This window comes from Plectropomus leopardus, chromosome 17 (assembly GCF_026936395.1).
Source record: "Plectropomus leopardus strain MGB_pleo_1.0 chromosome 17, ASM2693639v1, whole genome shotgun sequence".
Lineage (NCBI taxonomy): Eukaryota > Metazoa > Chordata > Actinopteri > Perciformes > Serranidae > Plectropomus > Plectropomus leopardus.
In genome coordinates, this window is record NC_142192.1 from 9769838 (window position 1) to 9789422 (window position 19585).

General features: G+C 38.4%; 1 protein-coding gene across 5 annotated transcripts in view; it reads right to left on the reverse strand.

Annotated features, from left to right (window-relative positions):
* syngap1a (synaptic Ras GTPase activating protein 1a) overlaps nucleotides 1–19585 on the reverse strand; it is a 55744-nt gene that overhangs the window by 17985 nt on the left and 18174 nt on the right. For 4 of the 5 annotated variants that reach the window (XM_042507110.2, XM_088090283.1, XM_042507109.2 and 1 more), the window contains 11 exons: nucleotides 15221–15374; nucleotides 14610–14708; nucleotides 14238–14498; nucleotides 13794–14129; nucleotides 13543–13687; nucleotides 11936–12080; nucleotides 10262–10498; nucleotides 8506–8707; nucleotides 7577–7767; nucleotides 4639–4843; nucleotides 2882–3472 (listed from right to left, as the gene is read on the reverse strand). In XM_042507110.2, the coding sequence (XP_042363044.1) occupies nucleotides 2882–3472; nucleotides 4639–4843; nucleotides 7577–7767; nucleotides 8506–8707; nucleotides 10262–10498; nucleotides 11936–12080; nucleotides 13543–13687; nucleotides 13794–14129; nucleotides 14238–14498; nucleotides 14610–14708; nucleotides 15221–15374 (2566 nt within the window). The remainder of the gene's footprint in view (nucleotides 1–2881; nucleotides 3473–4638; nucleotides 4844–7576; nucleotides 7768–8505; nucleotides 8708–10261; nucleotides 10499–11935; nucleotides 12081–13542; nucleotides 13688–13793; nucleotides 14130–14237; nucleotides 14499–14609; nucleotides 14709–15220; nucleotides 15375–19585) is intronic. The other variant, XM_088090282.1, reaches the window with a different exon arrangement.

Below are 19585 nucleotides of genomic sequence, written 5' to 3' on the forward strand. Positions count from 1 at the left end.
CTAAGTATGTTGCATAATTTGGCTTGAAATAGAAAAGAACAATCCAGGTATTTTTTTTTAAAGAAAACTGAGATAATTCATTCTTGGCTGCTACTATCCTCATCACAACATTTATAGATCCAGACTGCGTTCGTGCTGAACTTGAGTGACTGCTAAAATGACGGAAGCAAATGGACATAAGCCACAAGATCTACTGATATGCACAAGATTTAAGAATAGAGTTAGTCCAAAAAGTCTTAGGATTTAAAAGGACAATTAACCCCGCAAATAAAAAAATACATATTTTACCTCTCCACTGTAGTACTATATATCAATCTAGATTAGTTTATTGTGAGTTGTCGAGTGTTTTGAGATATCGGTCTGTCTTCTCTCCAATATAATGGAACTAGATGCTCAAAGTACCAAAATAATACATTTGAAAAACTCAGCAGCAATGTCTCTTTCCAGAAACTGTGACACATTTACTCAAGATAATCCACTAACCTTGTTGTGAGCAGTTTTGTGTCGGACCTATTTTCTTTCTACCAAACTACATCCACCAACCGCATCACCGTGCAGAAGGAAACGTGCATCTGTCAAAATTTTTGTTCCCCAAGCAGCAGAGGAGGATGTCATTATTGTTAACATCTCGCCCTGTCAGGGGCACAAGCCTCCCATCCATTAGCAAAATTTTTGGACTTAAGCCTGTACTGTGCAATAATTTCATCCATATTTGTGCACTTTTTCAAAGAGCCTATGAATATGGAAGAAACAGAGCAGTACCACCAGAGATGGTGGAGGCAGTGTCACGTAGTTCAAGCAAGACATGACTGTAGGAGACGACAAGGAATTCTAAATAATTGAACAGAATGAATCCATAAAATATAATAATATATAGTGAAAATAATACTCCATACACGTTCGGATGTATATAATGGCTGCAAAACCTCTGCCGTCTACAGTGCTGCATCTGTTTAAAGGTGCGATATTACAGCCTCCTCCACCACAGCCTTGAATGTTATTGTGTGAAACTTTACAGTGACGTTTGAAATGGACATATCTATTATTGTACAGAAAGGGAGTATAAATGAGCCTTAACTCTACTCTTACAGGTTCTACATATCAGTAGATCTCCTGACTTATGTCCTTTATTTTTTTTCCACTGTTTCCTTAATTTTAGCAGTTCTTCAAATTCAGTACAAAAGCAGTATAATCACTTCTGGATCTATCAATGTTGTGATGAGGACAGTCACAGCCAAGAATGAATTATCTCAAGTTCCTTAAAAAAAATACCTGGATTGTTTTTTTCTATTTCGAGCCAAATTACGCAACATACTTAATCTTGTTATTTATTCTTAATGTGATTTTTACACCTTGATTAAGTGAACTGTGCCTTTAATACCAAATTACCATCAGGTTTTAGCAGTGCAGTTTTATAGCTTACCTGATGTTTTTTAAAAAGTTAAACTCAAAAGCTTGAAACTTTATCCTACTCTTATATTAAAGACGTACATTTTACGAAATACGGGCAGCAACGTTTTTTAACCTTGTTTGTCCACTTAAAAATTTAACGTGTTTGAATAATTACAAAACAAATAACTAATCAAGAGTTTCAAGTAGCCATACGTTTTGTCTAAAAGAAAGCTTTATAATAAGAGTTGTATTTTTTATTATAAAGCTTACCCTCATAGATGTAAATGTGGTGGACAAAATAACAAACGCCTGGCAGTGTAATAAAATTAAGTGGTAACTGAGCGTATACTGTGACAGTGTACAGGAAACAGACAGTATCAAGCAATAAACACATAAACAGGTGGTCCAACTTAAAGATTGAAAAAGTGACCTGAATTATTTTAAACATTACGGTTAGATAGAGCAAAAGTTAGGGATCACTGCTACAAACACAAGTAAACATCTGAAATTAACAACAGTCTGTGAACATTGTGAATTTATGGGCAAGCTAACAAGTTCTCCATCTAGGGATGCTAATAAAGAAACAACACTATTCTGGCTAATCGGCTACAGTTCAGTATTAATGTGAAGACTAATTATTGTGCAAATTAGTGGAACAAGAGGCAACTTATTGTCAACTGGTTTCCATATTCTTAACCTTACGGTGAGCTAGTTTGAATTTAGGTTTATAATTGCTATACACTGGTTTTCTACTTTTTTGTCATGCTAATCCTTATTGCATGCTTTGTATCTGCACTCCTCTAACTTTGTACTGCAGCTGCTACAGAGCAATTTCCCACGGCATAAATAAAGTTCTATCTCATTTCACCCTTTCCTTTCTTATTTTTTCTGATCTTGATGCAACATTTGACAGCGCAGTCTGCTGCTTTAGATAAAACCTAGGCTATAGATGCCTGCAGAAGAGTGATGATGAATCCCTAAGTATATATAATACATTTGTAGACTCCAGACAGTTAAGGTTAATGGATTAGTTTTCTTTGATGCCCTTGTCTTGTTTGTTTTATGATTTGTTGAATCAAACTGCAACTTTTATGTTCTTCTGTTGTTTTATAATTTGTTGCTGTCTACTGTAACTTTTGTGTGCTTCTATTTTATTATCCACTGCAATTAGGGCATCCTTGTAAATAAAAGCTTGTTCTTAATAGCTTTCCCTGTTCCAATAAAGTTCATAATAATAATAATAATAATAATAATAATAATAATAATAATAATAATAATAATAATAATAATAATAATGATAAAAGGTTCGTTATACAATGGGAGTAACATGTAGAGATAAAATGGTGAAGTTAGATCTCACAAATCATATTTTCTGTATTTATTCCAAATGTAAAATTTTCTGATATATGTGAAAAATAAGATGGTACACCTCATCACAAACTGTCTTTCTGTGGAATATAAAGTATGAAGAAAAGGGAGAGATTCTTACCTGCACCTGCAGTGACAGCTGGTGCCAGGCGAAGTCGTTGCTCTGATTCTGCCGGGTGAAATCATCACTGTAGCTGTGTGAGTGGACAATGCTGGGCTGCACCAGACTGCTCTGTGACCGCAGGGCGGACAAGTCCTCGCTGCGGGAGAAAGCACTGTTGCCAAAAGCCGGTGCATAGTCGTGGTGGCCATTCTCGGGCTCGGGGGCGAGGAGGAGAGGAGGAGGTTGTTGCTGAGACTGAGACTGAGACTGAGCTGGGGAGTTCTGGGCAGCCAGATGGAATAGCGGGTTTTGGAAAGACAGGGGGAAGTGCATGGCCGCTGCTGCCTGCTGCTGCTGTTGAGAGATGGATTCGGTGGGCCCCCCTATGTGGCCCATCTGGCTGAGCCTCAAACCGGAGCCCGCAGAGCCTGCTGGCATATGTCCTCCCATGCGAAGAGGACCGCAGAGGTTTCCAAAGCTGTGGCCCAGGCCAGCGATGGAGGCTTGAGAGGAGGTGAGCATGTCTCCCACAGAGTTCAGGTTGGAAATGCTGTTCATACGAGAGTCCTGAAGGTCCATCATGGACACACTTTTATTCACACTGTGGACCTGAGAGAAACAATGAAAACATGTATTGTATTAGCTGGAATTTGGGCTGATTTTCTTTTTTTTTATAAAAAATATTTTTGAAGACAAAGGAAATACTCATTTTACTCCTTATCTACAGTAAATTTGTGTATTTTGAGTTTTAAATGTAAACACTTTCAGCTGTCATATTGATGCATTTTGCCATGTAAAGGCATTCATAGAGTTGCACTAGACCATGTTTTACTCTTCTGTATATTGCCCTGTTCTAATTAAGCCATTCAACCTTCATGTTCTTTTTTTTTTAAAAAAAACATTTTTTCACTGCGTTGCTTATTTATCTCTTGTCTTAATGCTTTTTTGTGTAAAAAATAAAAAAGTAAACTTACACTGACTCAATGTCATTTTTTGCCTTTAAATGTAATTATGTTGTAAAATCCTTGTATTTTTTGTATTCTTTGGAATTACATCAAACGTCAGACTTGAAAATGGTTTTGAAAATTAAATAATACAGCATACAAAAGATGCTCTGATCTCAAGTCCAATTATAATCCAGCCTTGGGTCATTGAAATTTAGAAAAACATGTCCAAACTTACTGATTCAGCGCAAAATACATGATGATGTAATATCTGGCTCTCACACACTTACACTGAGGACACGAAGACGAGCATACACCTAACTTAATAAAGAGGAGCACATTGAGCCGTTTCAAAAAACAACCAAGATGGCTGCAGCTGACTCGAAACTTACTAGTTTGAAATTCTGATGGCAAAAATGGCAATACTTTGTCCCAGACATACTGACACCATTACAGCTCATCTCTGCACGCTGTAGTCTGTAAATCGGTATGCCACTTAGCGCTGCGTCAAATGTTTTGTTACTCTGATTGGTTGTAGATTTATCCCTTCATTTTGGTCTACAGCTGTTGATAATGCCCCTTGGAAATCGAAAATGAAAACGAGAAAAAAAGGTTTGGTACTGCCAGTCTATGAAATTTCATTATAACATTGAATTAGGTTCTTCTAATACCATGGCCATATAAGAGTTACATCATATTATTCTCTTATTTAGATATGATAACAATTTTTAATTGTATTTTATAAAAATGTACAATGTTCAATGGAGGCTCAAAAAGCTGCAGAATTAAGACAATATCAGCAAACAGGCACCAGGCTACTGGACATCCTACCTTTGGATCAGGTTCAGTGATGTCCGAGCTGCTCGTGCAGTATGCTGGGCTAGATCGAGCCAGCGGCGGGCGGGTCACATAGAACACCTCCCTGGATGAGCGAATGTCTCGTTCTGCCTGACGCCTCATGTTCAGATTAGAAGAGAGCGATTCTACAGCTGAGACTCCAGTCGTAGGGGATGGCAGGCGAGAGATGTCTATTGAACTGCAGACACAAAAGAAAAGAGATGTTATAAATTGCTGTGAAGGATTATAAGCAAAACCCCATTTTGAAGATATGTCACATTTGATTCTATTTTGCTGCAGCCCATTTTATTTTAATTTTTAACTTTAAACAACGTGGACTGTATGGAGAAAAATAAAAGTGTAATCACAGGACAGGTGGTCCCAATTCTTTTTGCTTGGGGCCTCCTAAATATAAGCTCCTCGAAACCCCTCATCATTGCTTCCATTGCATTGAAAGTTTCAAAGTTTAATCAAAGGGTGACTTTTTTAGAATAACTGTCAGAGGCATTTTGGTATATATTAATTTTAGTGTGGTTGAATTTATCTTCTTTTTTCTCATTAACCAGTTATTTAACGACCCACTAGACTACCACTATGAGGGTGTCCTATCATCTGTTTTGTATAAATATTGTATGGTCGGAGAATATTTAAGGAAACTGGAGCTTCTACACTGACGCTGTAAATGAAATGAAATAAAATGACATGAAATAAAATTAAAAATTGGTTAGTTTAGTAGCTAATGATGAACAGATAGATATATATATATATACGCTTTTCTTTATTATCTGTGAAATATGTAATATCACCATGTCTGATGTTCATTTTAAGTGTGGCAAAATTTAGTAAGTAATAAATAAGTATGTAAAAGTAATACCTGTGTGCAAAAAACTCAGGCTTCAGAACGATCTAAATGCTCTGATTCAAATGTTTTTTACTACTCTGGCTAAAAAATGACACAACATTGTGATGGATATCTTTATACTGTCATCCTATCCAGGCATGCTACTACATGTTGTTACATTCTGTCACCTAAAGCGCTACATGTAGCTACTAGGAATGCATGATAGTGGGCTTTTTTTTCCAATATCCAATATGCCAATATAGAAACAGTATATTTGGCTAGTAAGCGATGCCAACATTGATATATCCACTTTTTCCCCCACCTAATTTTAGTGATCATCAAGTCTTGTCTGTAGTGGAATTAACATTTTATTATGCATACTATTATCATGATGCCCCACCAGCAGATGGAGACATAGAACGCAGTGCTTTTATATGTATGTAATATTCATCTATTGTGGAAAATATGAAAAGTACTTTAACTTAGGGTTGATGTTTTCCACATGTTCACTTTGCCGATAAAAAAATAAAATAAAATTGGTTTGTAATATTTGCAAAACTCAGCATGTTGGCCAATTCCGGTGTTTCATTTTAAATCCATTATCCTGCATTGCTCATAGCTACATGTTAACATCAGGGAAATAGGTAATTTTGGTTGCCTATGTTGTTCTATTCTCCCCAATTTCAAATCATATTCCTGCTGGAATATGTCTGGTTGTGTTTGGAAGCTTTTATTAATGATTTCTGTCTATACAGAGTGCCACCATACTTTGTCACAGTCATTACCCTGACTGCAATAATGGTGCAAAGAAGCAAAGATACAGCAGACCCGGCAACTCAGAAGACACATCAGAGGAGACTGGGCATTTTCAAGTGAGGGGCTTAAAGAGGCAGGCGCTAAAACAGAGCGTTTCAGATAGAGGGTGAATATATATCCTCCAGCAAAAACAATATGGGGAAAATTAAGTGTTTTTGACCATTAAGGCAACGGAGCATTTTCTACTAGAAAACCAAAATCCAGCTTTGAACCTAATATGAGCCTAACAGGTCCCCAAAACAAAAGAAAAAAATAGGCAGCATCATTTCTTTGCTATCCTCGTGTCACCAGTGAAATGTGCCAAGAAACCAAAGATTTCTATCAATCAATTATTAGCACTCACAGTCCAGAGATTTTTTTATCTTATACACCTGTCTATAAGATTTTATGCTGTGCAAAAAAACACACAAGTGCTATTATTATGCAATTGTTGCGTTATGAAACGTGTGGAGTTTCATTATGCAACAATTATTCAGTGAGGAGAAGACACGACCTCCATCCTGTCAGTCACTCATAGGCTGATACCTCTGCAGTCAGAGCTACAAGGAGCGGCAGGTGTGTCTTCCCTTGTGTTGCTTTGAATTTCCAGACGTTTGATATCTGTCCTCTCACGCCCGCCTGCAGCAGACTTAAGTCTTTCTCATTCGATTACATGTTTACTGCTGCGGATTTTGTTCCAGCAGAGTAGTGCTTGGTATGGTTAACACACAATATCTGCAGTGGAGTCCTCTGATATTGCCGCTGTTTTTCTCTTACTTAAAGAGTTCTTATTTAAACAGTTTTGCTGTGATGAGAGCAACCGTCTCTTGACAATAGCAGAGTGCCGACACGAATTAAAACACAGAGGAAAGAGGTTTGGGTGAGAGAGTCTGAGAACAGATGGTGCTGGCAATTACTGATTGATAAACTACTTTAAAAGCCTAAAGAGGTGCATTAGCATTAGCATTATGGGCTCTTAGAAATATGCCAGTGTTTTGTTTAGAGCTAATGAATTCTCATTTATTGTGTATTCTTGGCCTTTTTATGTGCTGCTGTTAATTACACGCATGTGAAACAGTAATTTCCTCTGTTTGTGTGCAGTAGGTGCATATTTGCAGTTGTGACCATTCACATTGTCTTGATAAAGCCACAGCAGGGATCAATCCTCTGCTCAGATGCAAAAGCAGCATTAGCCATTACCCATCTTGGCACACAGTCCATAACGGGAGCATACTGTTTGAGGTGTAGAGGAGATAACAACAAAAATACATAACAAAGGAAACCATGAGAGGATACCTGTTTAAGTCACGCATCATAAGGCTTTGGAAGTCAGAGGACATGAGACGATTGAAGGATGGCCGCGAGAAAAGCCTGTCCTTCGGTCGATCCGGCTGGTGATTTGTAGGCATGTGTAGCTGCGGGTTCCTCAAGGCGACGCTGATATCATTCAGCAGCCGTGGTAGGGGTCCCAGTTTGAGAATAGCATCCTACAGCAAGGAAAGATTTTTCAAAATCAAGGAACCTCACAAGCATTATACCAGGAGTTCTCAGCCTCTTTTGCACCTTTTTTTCTGTATTTTATTATTCTGTAGCTGTCCAGATAACTGCGGGGAGGGCAAGGTGAAACTGATTACCTCATGCACTGATGACCTATTTTAGTTCAAAATCATTATCCTGCTAACATGTGTGCTATAAATATTTAATTATGGGATAAAGAGAGCTTTGTACTCAGTATCAGCAGATATCCTTACTTTAGGTATCTGGGAGAGAGATTATTCAGTGCTCCTGTAGAAAATGTTACACTGCCCAGTATTTGTCTGTGCCCCAGGGACTGGAAACCTCGGCTATGTACAGTATGACTCACTTTTTCATTCATAAAATTCAAATGTCATTCAGAAAATGCAGAAAATGCCTTTAATGAAACACAGAGAACAGCAATTAAAAAAGCACACAACGCTTAGGCAATTTAGGGCGGAGCATCAAATATTTAGAACTTTCATTATGTTATGACTACAGTCCTATTTCAATAAATTAAAAGAGCCAGCACCAGAGTTAAATATTAAAGTAATTCCACCTCAGTTTTAATGGAATTCAAATAATATTCATTCAGTGTCTTATAGATAGAAAACTGCAGAGTTTCATTTTCAAACTCTCTTTACTTTCTTTCTTCTTCAGAGAGAAATCTAAATGATTCGTTCAATGTTCCAGCCAGTTATTCCACCTACCTTGCTAAGCTGGCCCATGACTTCCCACAGTAAGCTGTGGAGCATGGACAATTCTCTGCCAAGGTCAATGTAGCCCTCAAACCCTCCAGCGTTTCCTCCGGCGTCCATGTTGGAAATCTCATAGAGAAACTGCTGCATGGAACCCCACTCCATCTCCAGGAACTCGTTCATGAAGTACATGTATTCCTCCTTGGGTCCAAATCTGGGGACAATAATGACAGCAACATAAATGTAGAGAAGAAGACCTGAAGATTCTGTACAGTGCGATGTGGTGGTGGGAGGATCTAATACTTAAAGTTCAGGTGTGTCTTATTCTGTGAGTTACATTTGTAAAGGTATTCACAGGGAACTTATATTTGTATGAAACTTCTTCCACACGATACAGAGTTGCACATGGTCAGTAATTCTGCATCGAGATAACCCACTTCCACTCCCTGCTAATTGGTTTGGGATGGCACCTTCTGCTACATATGAATGCAGAAACAGAGTGGGAGAGGATAGGGAGAGGGTAAAGGGGATGGTTTGGAAAGTTCCCTGAGTGTGTATCCTCCTGGCTAGCTAAACGATGTCACTCTGCACTGCTCTCATTCGACAGTCACGGGTAGTTACAGCTGACAAAGGCAACAGTGTCGGCAACATTATCACCGTAAGCTCTATCAGCACTGTTGCTATTGTTAGCACTGTTTGGGCTGTTAGCACTGTTAGCTGCTAGCCACCAGCTCAAACACCTCCATGTTGAGAACCACGTGTAAACAGTCACAGCTCAGACTGTGATCCACAGCTATTGCTCTGAATGTTGCATACAGTTCCTTTACAGTTAACCCTTTAGCACCTGTATAAATTGCCTTGATTTTATTAAAAAACACTGGAGGAAGGCAATGAGCAAGGAAAGAAGAAATAACTTAGAAAAAAGCAAGAAATTAGTAAAATGTAGAAAATGACCCCTTTTTTTAATTGACAAAATAAATTAAAAAAAGAATTATATTTTTAAGTTAAAAAATGCTTAAAAACTATACTCATTCTGTAGCATAGTTTAGTTAAGGTAATTATAAATATAGCTTGTTTTCTAAATCTACCAAATTCTTGCAATTTGTGGAACATTTGATATTAAGTTGCTCACTGACTTGCCCCCCATGTTTTGAAAGAAATTGTACCAATGTGCTCAGCGTTCAAAGGTTTTTATTCTAGTGAAAGGCGTCCAAAAGCAGCACAAGAAAAGTGATGTCACTCTAGGTTTCAAAGGGTTAAGTATTAAACGATTCCTTTTCTGTTGATCAATTAATTGACTAATTATTTGAACACTTAAGTAGACCTTTGGTAAACATCATTTCTTTAAAATATAACACACGCCTAAGATAGTGACAGTTATATTATTGACAAAATTATATGTCTGATCATTTGCATCAAATGTCCCTGAAATGAAGAGCCTGTTAAATTACAACCAAACTTTTGATGTCTTAATTAGGTAGTAGGTGCAAGTTTAAGCCAGTAGAAGTGTTTTTAATATTCAAAGAAATGTCAGTAAAGAGTACAGGGTGAAGGGAGGAACAAATGTGTCGCAGCTGAAAGCACTGGAGCCCACCTTGTGTGAGTAACAGTTTGTACCCTCGCATTCAAAACTGCAAGCCTCTGTTTCCATGATGTTACTCAGTGACATGCATCCCACGGTGCACAGGCGTCAACGTCTAACAATTCTAAAGATGAACTGAATCAAATTAACCTTGGTGTAAGAGGACCAGCGATGACAGGGACTCACTTGCTGAAGCTGGCCAGGTTCTGCATCACCTTGGCTATGAGCGTGAGTGTGCGGGATGTGCGCTCAGCGGGGTACTCCTGCATTAGGTTGAACAGGGAGGGGGACATGATGGCTGGGCACATGAAGCGAAGGAACAGGGAGGAGCTGATGAGGCTGTCCGCGAGATCCTCTCTTCCGCGCTCAGCACATCTGGCTCTCCACGAGGCAAAAACTTCCTTCAGCTCCCGGGGAAATATGCTGAAACAAGAAGATGATTTTATTATTCAATTGTCAAGGAGAACGGCAAGATCAAATCCAGCAGCTTATCTAAAGCCCTCAGGAATTCAGCAAGGTCAGGAGACTGAAATATATGGAAAATTACTTGCACTCATCTCAGGATGGAGTGTGTGTTTCTGAAACAACCTTAAATAATGTTGATGATTTAACTAAATATATAAGTGGGGGAAAAACACTTAAATGTTCAAATTCAGTTATTTATGTTTAAATATCAGAGTTTAGGCAAGGCAAGATTATTTATGTATAGCACCAGTTGGACACAAGAAAATGTAAAGTGCTTTACAGGAGCATATGATACATTAAATACAATACATTATAAAAACATTTAAATTGCATTTTAAAAGACAATGAATAGATGCATTTTTTAAAAATGAAGAGGAGATCCTGGGAATACTGATAAACATATCCAATGCTAACACACCCTGTCTCACACACACACACAGCTTTTATATTGTCTCTTCATTGGAGAAACAGGAGCCAAATGTTTTGTCAGTTGGAAAGACAAAAAAACGTAACTTGAAAGTTCAAATTTAAAAATTGAGAGCTAGATCTTAAAGTAAACCCTCAAAATAATGTCAATACAACCAAACTATCAAAAAAGTGTGTTTTATTCAGCTGACTTTTGTCCCTCTGCTAAGGTGGAGGAGTGAGATCAACGGAGAAGGCTGAGACCTTTGCTCAGTCGGAGGAAAAGTGGAACTGGGAAAGATGAGACTCTGAATTTTCTCAACGCTAAACAGAGTGGTGCAGGAATGAGTACTAAAACCCAGGCACAAGTTAGTATCTTTTTGTACTTCCAGTTCCCTCGTCTTGAGGTCAACGTTTGTTTTTTTTTAATGGGTTAGATGCCTGATAAAAGGTCTGTGGTTAACACATGTTTTAGAGATTTTTATGTTTTGTTCTACGACATAAAATATTTCAGGGAGTACCCCACTTATGACACTTTACCCATCTTAAAAAAGGTGGTTGTTGACAAGTGGCTAAATGAGCCTGCAGACGTTGTATGATATTTAACATCATACAGAACACGAACACTTTCAGGCCTGTAACCGTGGTGTCGTTCTTTCAAACGTTAGCTCTGTATTTCTGGTGACTGCATCCACACTTCAAAAATTCATATAAATGGTGTTCATTTGTGAAGATTATCTTGCCGAACAAAAATTCATTTACTTTTTTGCTGCAGAGCTCATTTTTTCCCCAAAATCTAATGAAAATCCCATTATTTCCGAGTTGGCCCACAAAAAAAGGCCTTCCCTGTGTGGACCACATGGACACCAGACAGAGAGATAGAGACACAGTTGTTGGGCTGTTTTAGACGTCATGGTACCAATCGATACAGACACAGAACTGATACATGTGTACAGTTTTTTCTGAGGGGTATGAAAGGGAAAAACTAACCAGAGAGAGTTGATGATCTTGCAGAGTAACAGCTCACAACACATTCGAAGGTTGGCTTGATGGTCGGCGAGGACTGATGGTGGGACACGCATGGGATCCACCTCACAGTTCTCCTCAGACTCATATAAGGCTCGAATGAAGTCCCCTGCAAGTTGTCGATCAAACAGTCATAATGTTACTCAAAAACACATCATGAACAGTAAAAGTTAGGCCTGAAAACTTACAACAGATAGATCAGGAGGACATGACTGCACATGCTGCACCTCTCAAAGTTACTGAGAATTATTACTGAGAAAAATGATCAATCCGCTAAACTATGTCTGTTTGGAGAAATTTAACAACAAAAAGTTAAAAGTATAAATGTAAAATATACAGGATTTGTAATAAATGGGATAAAACATGAAAATTACCAGTATGACTTTCTTTGTATTAAGTACAACACACAGGACTGTGTGCATCAAGAAATACCTTGAAAACGCTTATACAACTATTCTCACTATTTTTCTTCCCTCGTATGAGAAAATAAAAGAAGACATTAACATTTAATGTTGTCAAGCACAATTCCTTTGTGTTGATATGACATTTATACAGGTCTTCTTAAGACTAGTATTTCTAAATTCTGCTAACACAATACAAAAAAAGAGTAATTTGCAGAAATGTCGCAAATGTATCACTAAGTAGATCAAACAATCTCAACATTAACAATGTAACAATTTTTTTGTTGTTTTTGCTAAATGACAGATGCAGTTAATGCTGGAATTTGGCCTCATAGTCTGAGCATCATATACTTCTTTCATCAAATTACATGCACAATGATGTACACCTGCACCCATTGATTTTTACGATTACTTTTTCATTTAGTCAGCTATTCTAATGACTAATCTATTGATATTTCTAAAGATTTTTTTCTTCCAATTTTGCAGTTAAATTTACCACTAATTTACACCCCAAAATATATCAAAAACTTGTCTTGTTAATATTTAAATAGTTTTATTCTAAACATCTCTAAAAACAATGATAATAGCAGTGTGCTTCTAATATATTCTAATATCAACATTACTGCTGGGTTATTACATTAATTATTATTATTATTATTATTATAATAGACCCCTACAAATGTAAGATGCCTCATCAGAAAAACACTGGACCTCAAATTCAAAAGTATTGCTGTGACAGATACATTAACATAATCATTATGTATCATAGCAGCCTTTTCCCTGAACTGGAGAAAGTACTTGACGTAAAAAGTGGTTATGACATGGATTTTCTTCATTACTGGAGTCATTTGCAGTCAAGACAATTATTGTCAAATGTACTTTTGCATCAGTGAGGGGCAAGGAAAATAACAATGAACAAACAGGAACAGCAGCCACAAACTGGAACAACAGTCTGTAACGTTTTCTTACTTGTGCACAGCCTTTTAAGTAAACGGAAAATATAAAATGGACGAATAACAGCGATAGGTGACGTTATGGTGTGACGTCAGTGACAGTGCAAAAAGTTTTGAGTCATTACGACTAACAAATGTTATTAGTGTGCCCAAGCACGTTTTGCAAATCAACGTATTGCTGTAATCAATGCTATCGATTACATTCCAGCAGCCTTACCTATAGCATCCTTGAGGTATCTGTGACCTATCAGTTTGAGGTACTCTTCCACAGCCTTCGTAGCCAGTGTGTTCTCACGAAAGATCAAGTGCTCACGGTCCATGAACCGATCCACCTCACACATCGCCATATCAGACAGGAACTCCTGAAAAGGGATTACATTTACAGTTCAATAAAGCGTATATGAAGGAAACAATTTACACTGATGAATTATGAAAAAAAAAGCAATCAGGTTATGTTTCATCCTTTACCTTTGTCTTCCCTGTGCTTTGCAGGATGTGCACCAGAGCGAACGCCACCTCCTCTTTGCTTTTCACACTCAACAGCGGCTCCAGAACTGCACACAGTGTTCGGTAGTTGTTGGTGATGTACTCAGCAAACTCCTTGTACAGCTCCATCGGGAGGATGTTCATTGTCTGGTAGCGAGATTTGACACGCAGTGAGGCGTTGATCACTTTGGCACTTCCAACACCACCGCTTTTCGCCAAGACGCTGGACTGTATCACCGGGTACCACTGCTCGACAAACTGTCGGCCCGTGATGCTGGAGATGGGGATGCTGACAAGGCCAAGATATGTGCTTTTCTCCTACGTTGCCAAGAAAAAGAACACTTATGTAAATTATTGTTTTCAATATTTATAGCACAATAAAATGTTTTGATGGATTTTTTTTTAAATCAATACAGAAGATATTACCTTGCGTCTTTTTTTGTCAGTTTCCTTGTAGAGGTGCAAACGAAGGCTACGAATGGTAGGCAAATTGTTAAATTCAAAATGCTCGCCCCAGAAGACGGTGTCCGTCCGGGGTTTGCTGGTGGTGCGTGCGTACAGCATGTCATCCAGACACAGCTCACAATAGTAGCGTTTCTTAGCCGGAAGGTCCCGCGCTTCGATGATCCACAACTTGAGCACATTGTCCACCCGTCTGCTGTTGTCCTTGAAGTGAAACGAGGAGTCCTGTTACTGCATTATAACAGTCCTTATTTAAATTTGTCCGTCATATTGCACCTGGGATCTTTTCATTTTGAGAATCTGGGATTTGGAATTTAAAAACTCTATTATATCTACCTTGTTAGGTTTGATAGCTCGTTGCAGATTTTCAATCCACTTGTCCCTCTCTGAAGCTGAACGGCAGGCAAAACATTTTGTCCCTGAATTGGTGGTCACCTGTACACAAATACAAAGTTTTAGTATAATTATTATTAAAAAGAAATCTATGTATAGCTACAAAAAATAGTTTTTTTTATAAATAGGCCCATTTATCTTCGTTTACAATATGTCTGTCTGATGCTAATGTATATTTACAGACATATTTTAATTTCTGGTGATCAAATTGTGAAACCCTGAATTAAATCTTACAGTGAATTACCAAACAATAATTTCGCCCCTGCAGCAACTCTGATGAGGCCTTTGGGTTCACGGACCCCCTGTTGAATTCTCGCATTTGATGAATCCACAGAATTCTTTTAAATAAAAGACCAAAAATTGATTCAAAACTTTATGATCAACAATTCATCTGATCATTTTAGCACAAACACTGATTAGAAAATTTTGGAAAGGGGTGAGAAGTTGCTTTACAAGCAGCACCTGATTTGAGATCTCTCTAAAGAAAAACCTGCAATTAGTTTCTGTTAGAAAGCAGGTAAAGCCAAGAAGATATAAATGGTCATAAAGCACACCTCAAAGCAGTACTCTTGTCCTAAAATGCTAGAGTGGACAGGTTTGATTATGGCATCTTCATCCAAAACTAGGTCCAGAGCCTCCGCAGCACTGCTAGGAGAAAGTAGGGATTCATGGGAGTGGGATTCTTTGAAGCTCTGCATCAAGCGTGTCCTGGTGAGAGAAGAATTCAGGTATGATTAAAGATTATATTAGAATCATATTATACCGTATATATGATCTTTAGATAAACAATCCCGAAAGGTTTTGATAAAATGAGTCACTACCGCAGAGAAATCCTCACTCCTGCAATTTCAGTATGAATTGTGAGATCTGATCCTTTTATAATGAGTTTATGGGAAAGTTAAGACAGCCAGATTCTCAGTTCTGGTGTTTGCAGTGTGTTCTGTTGACTCTACTTATGTGAGTCATACTGCATGTTAGGGAAACTGGCCCACAGTGACTCAGTTTGTGTTGTTTGGAAATGCAGTTCTTTAAATTTCCGACCAAAAATTTAAACTTGCCACTGTAAATGTAATGTTGCCTATTGTGTAAAGAGCCATAAATGTAAGCTGTTCCATAGCGAGTCCACAGGAATACTGTGCAGTCATATAAAGAGACAGGGGTATTGGACCTGATCATTGGTTAACTTTTAGCAGAGGGCAGCTCTATGAGGAAAAAGAAAAGTGGTGGTTGAAAAGAAAGCACAAAGGTGAGCCAAGGCTGGCAGGCGAAGTAAGGTCAATGGGCAAATGGGAAAAAAAATATAGCGAGGACTCACGTGGCTTTTACAGTTATAGGAGAAGATTGATATCCTTCTTATGTTATTGTACTGGTGCCAGTGGGTGATTAGCTTAGCTTATCATAAGGAAGCAATGGGAGGTAGTCTGGTTCCATCCAGTGGTATAAAACTGTAATTTTTCCAAATGCCAAACTGGCAGTTTCTGCCTGTTTCCAGTGTTTGTGCTAAGCTAAGTTAACCGGCTGCTGGCTCAAGCATTTAAAAGGTATACTATGTAAAACTGTAGGTTACTTTACTAAACATGCTCACCAGCGAAATTGAAGGCTCTCATTTGGTGTTTTGTCTCACTATAGTTTATTTTTCTGCGCTGTGTCTCTCAGGTGTCTGCTGCTTAGGGTGTGGCACCTGGTTGCTACCCTTTTACAAGGCCTCAACCTCACCTGAGAGCTGCGGGGGTACACACCCACAAACTTCAGAGCCTTTGCAGAAAAACACGAAGCCACACACTTCTAGTACTCTACTGTCTAGAATATCTTTAACAAACAAATGTGACGTTTGTAAAAAATCTCATCTAACTCTCTAGGAGAAAGTGAACATATTTCCCAAAGTTTTCTATTATTCCTTTAAAATTTCTCTAAAAGGATCGTCTCGGCACTGAGAAGCTGGAGCTACCATGCTGCATTATTAGCACTGGCTTTGAACAGAGAAAAATGAAGGAGAAGAAAAAGCAACAGCTTTGAAGAAACACCTGATAATTATGCAGCCAATGAAGAGCCCTAGTTTGAGGCCAAATTTAACGTTGGTCAGAGGTGCAATAAATCGTCTAGTTTGAAGAGAAGTGCCATCGCAGAATGCTGTACATGAGAAAAGCTTTGGTAAACCGACTTGGCAGCTGAGGTACAGCAGCTGCGTTGGAAAGCTAGAGTGTGAAGTTGGACGACGAGGGTTTATAGCAAAGTCAACTTAACACTACAGAGTGAATTAAGCTTGTGTGGGCAGAACTCAAAGCAGGCTGTGAAGGCAGCTGTCTGAGGCAGCGGTGGGAGCTGGTGAGCGGCTGTGGTTAGAGGGGAAAGCACACTGACTGAGGCAGAAAGTCCCTTTAACCCCAACATTATTAAGCTACCCCCACTACCTCTGTTAGAGCTGCCTCCGCTGAATACTTTTCTAATAATCTAATCCGTTTTAACATTTGAACTGGGCTTCTGCATTGGCGTTCACTCATTTCATTAAAAAGGATTTTTACATATCGTGCTGAACAACACATTTCAAATCTCAGAGCGCTGGACATCCACACCTGCCCTGAAAATGTCTATTATGCATCTCTGGTGGCGAGAGGAAAGTGTACTGTCAGCATTACATATTTTTACCTTCTGCCTCTCCCTCTCTACACCCTTACATTTCCCATATGTGCGTCGTGACTGAATTGTGTGAGAAGTGCATAAAATTTTGGTCACAATGCACGTCAAACCCTGCGGGATGTGACCTCAAGTCAGAATATAAAATAAGAAAGAGCTGTCGTGAGAGTCTCAAGAGCTGCATGCTACTGCATGATCTGAAAATAAAAATCACACTGACATAATATATAAGCATAATGTTACTTTAATGTTCAAAATTAAAATATTTTACCAAATAACATTCATGACCGTTTTTTTATAATAAGGTTTTATGATGACAGATGTAATTAACCAACCAACCGACCCAGGGTGCCTGAAAGCTCTGGAAAAAGCTCAAACCATCTGTGAATGTATCACAAAAAGGCAACGTCCTTCATTCTGCAGGCTTTGCTTTTGTCAGAGTGGCTGATAAGCCACAGCTCAAGTGAAGAGTGTCAGGTGGACTCCTCAGAGCGCAGCCGGCAGTGTGGGATTTATTCACATTACACTTCAGCCACATGAAAACACACATAGCTCTTAAAACACCGTACAGATTTTAGCTTTTTTAGGAAAGGATTAAAACACATCTTCCCTCAAAATAACACAAATGCTAATGTCAGCATGTGAGCATGCCGTGTGAGTAATAATCTGTAAGTGCAGCAAAGGCTGATGGGAATTTATTAGTTTTAGAGGTATTTCGGCCTGAACTGGACTGTTGGACTAGTGGGTATTTTTCCATGGTGCTGGGTTTCTTCAATTCTGCACCCAAACTTAACTTAATTATCCCTCGCATCCTCATAATGGAGTCCAATACAGACAGAATCCGAAATTAACTCCTGCTAAATGAAGGAAGGTTTTCCATTTGGTAAATAAATCTCATAAGACTATCCACCACAAAGTCCAGAAAATGTTTGTTCAATTATAGTAATGTAATAAAAACTACATTGAGAGTCTCTACTGTGTTTTGGTGTCATCTATGGGCACACTGCTTCTCTTCTCAGCTGTGTCGGAGACACACAAACACACACACACACACACACACACACACACACACACACACACACACACACACCCTAGAGATTTGGTTTTTTTATGGCATCTAAATGCTACTACAAAACTGACCATTTCGAGAGCTCCTAGTTTTGTGACAATGTATTATTTTAGCCAGTAAAAAATATTTTCCTTGATATTCCTAAATATATTCCTTTACCGGTGGATCATTTCATCTATCAGTATCATTGCTGATGAGTCAAAATGTTAATTTTAGATGCTGAATTGAAAACTGCTCTCAAAAACCAGTCTTTTTTAACTTGCTTACTCACTTCAACTGTAACAACTTCATTTTGTTTTTACACTCTTTGGCTAGATGATGAGCTGTGTTCTGTTGCTTATTGTATGTTTTATTGTTTATTATTCTATTACTGATTTTATGCAATGTAAGGTGACCTTGAGTGTTATGAAATGCACCATTAAATAAACAAAATACAAATGTGACTAAAAATGTTAAGTAGCCCAGTAAGCCATGTTAGCAGGGGACTTGTCATTAAAGATATTATCTAAATCTGTGCTTTTCCTGCTATGATAATAAAATAATGTCTGCAGTGAAAAACATCTAGCACAAGATGACAGCTAATTGAATTTCACCGCATGATCCTCATCAGTCAGTTGCTTTGAAAAAAACCCAAAGATTTTCCAAGATCTAATCCTGTGTTTATTATACATCTATCTCTTGTCGCATCCCTAATTTCCTTGGTCGGTAATATTATTTTTGATGACCCATCTTAAACTTGTGGGGTGGTTACATAAATGTGTTCGATCAAATGTGAGTGCTAACATTAGCTAACCGCACCAGTCATATCAATCCACGCTTGACTGTGAGCTACTGGGTAGCTACCAGAAGGTGAATCAGTGCTATGCACAGACTTTTTTGTGGACGGGTGCTCGAGTAAAAAAAAAAAAAAAGAGCACCCCTTCCACAGAGTGCATGCTCAAAAGAAAAATTTACCAGGAGGTTTGCCGACATCAGAGGGGCTCTTGAGGCTTTAATACAGTCTCTATGTTTGTGCACAGCAATGAGCAGTGAAAATGCCCGATTAGCTTTCATAGGTGGTGTCTCAAAAATGCTACATGCACCAAGCAGAGGGACTTACGGTCTTGCAGAATTGGAACTCAAATGCAGTTGACTGACATTATACACACACGCTTTTAATTGAAAACTGATGCCATGGGCCAAATTTTAGAATTAAATCATAAAATTGGTTTGGGCC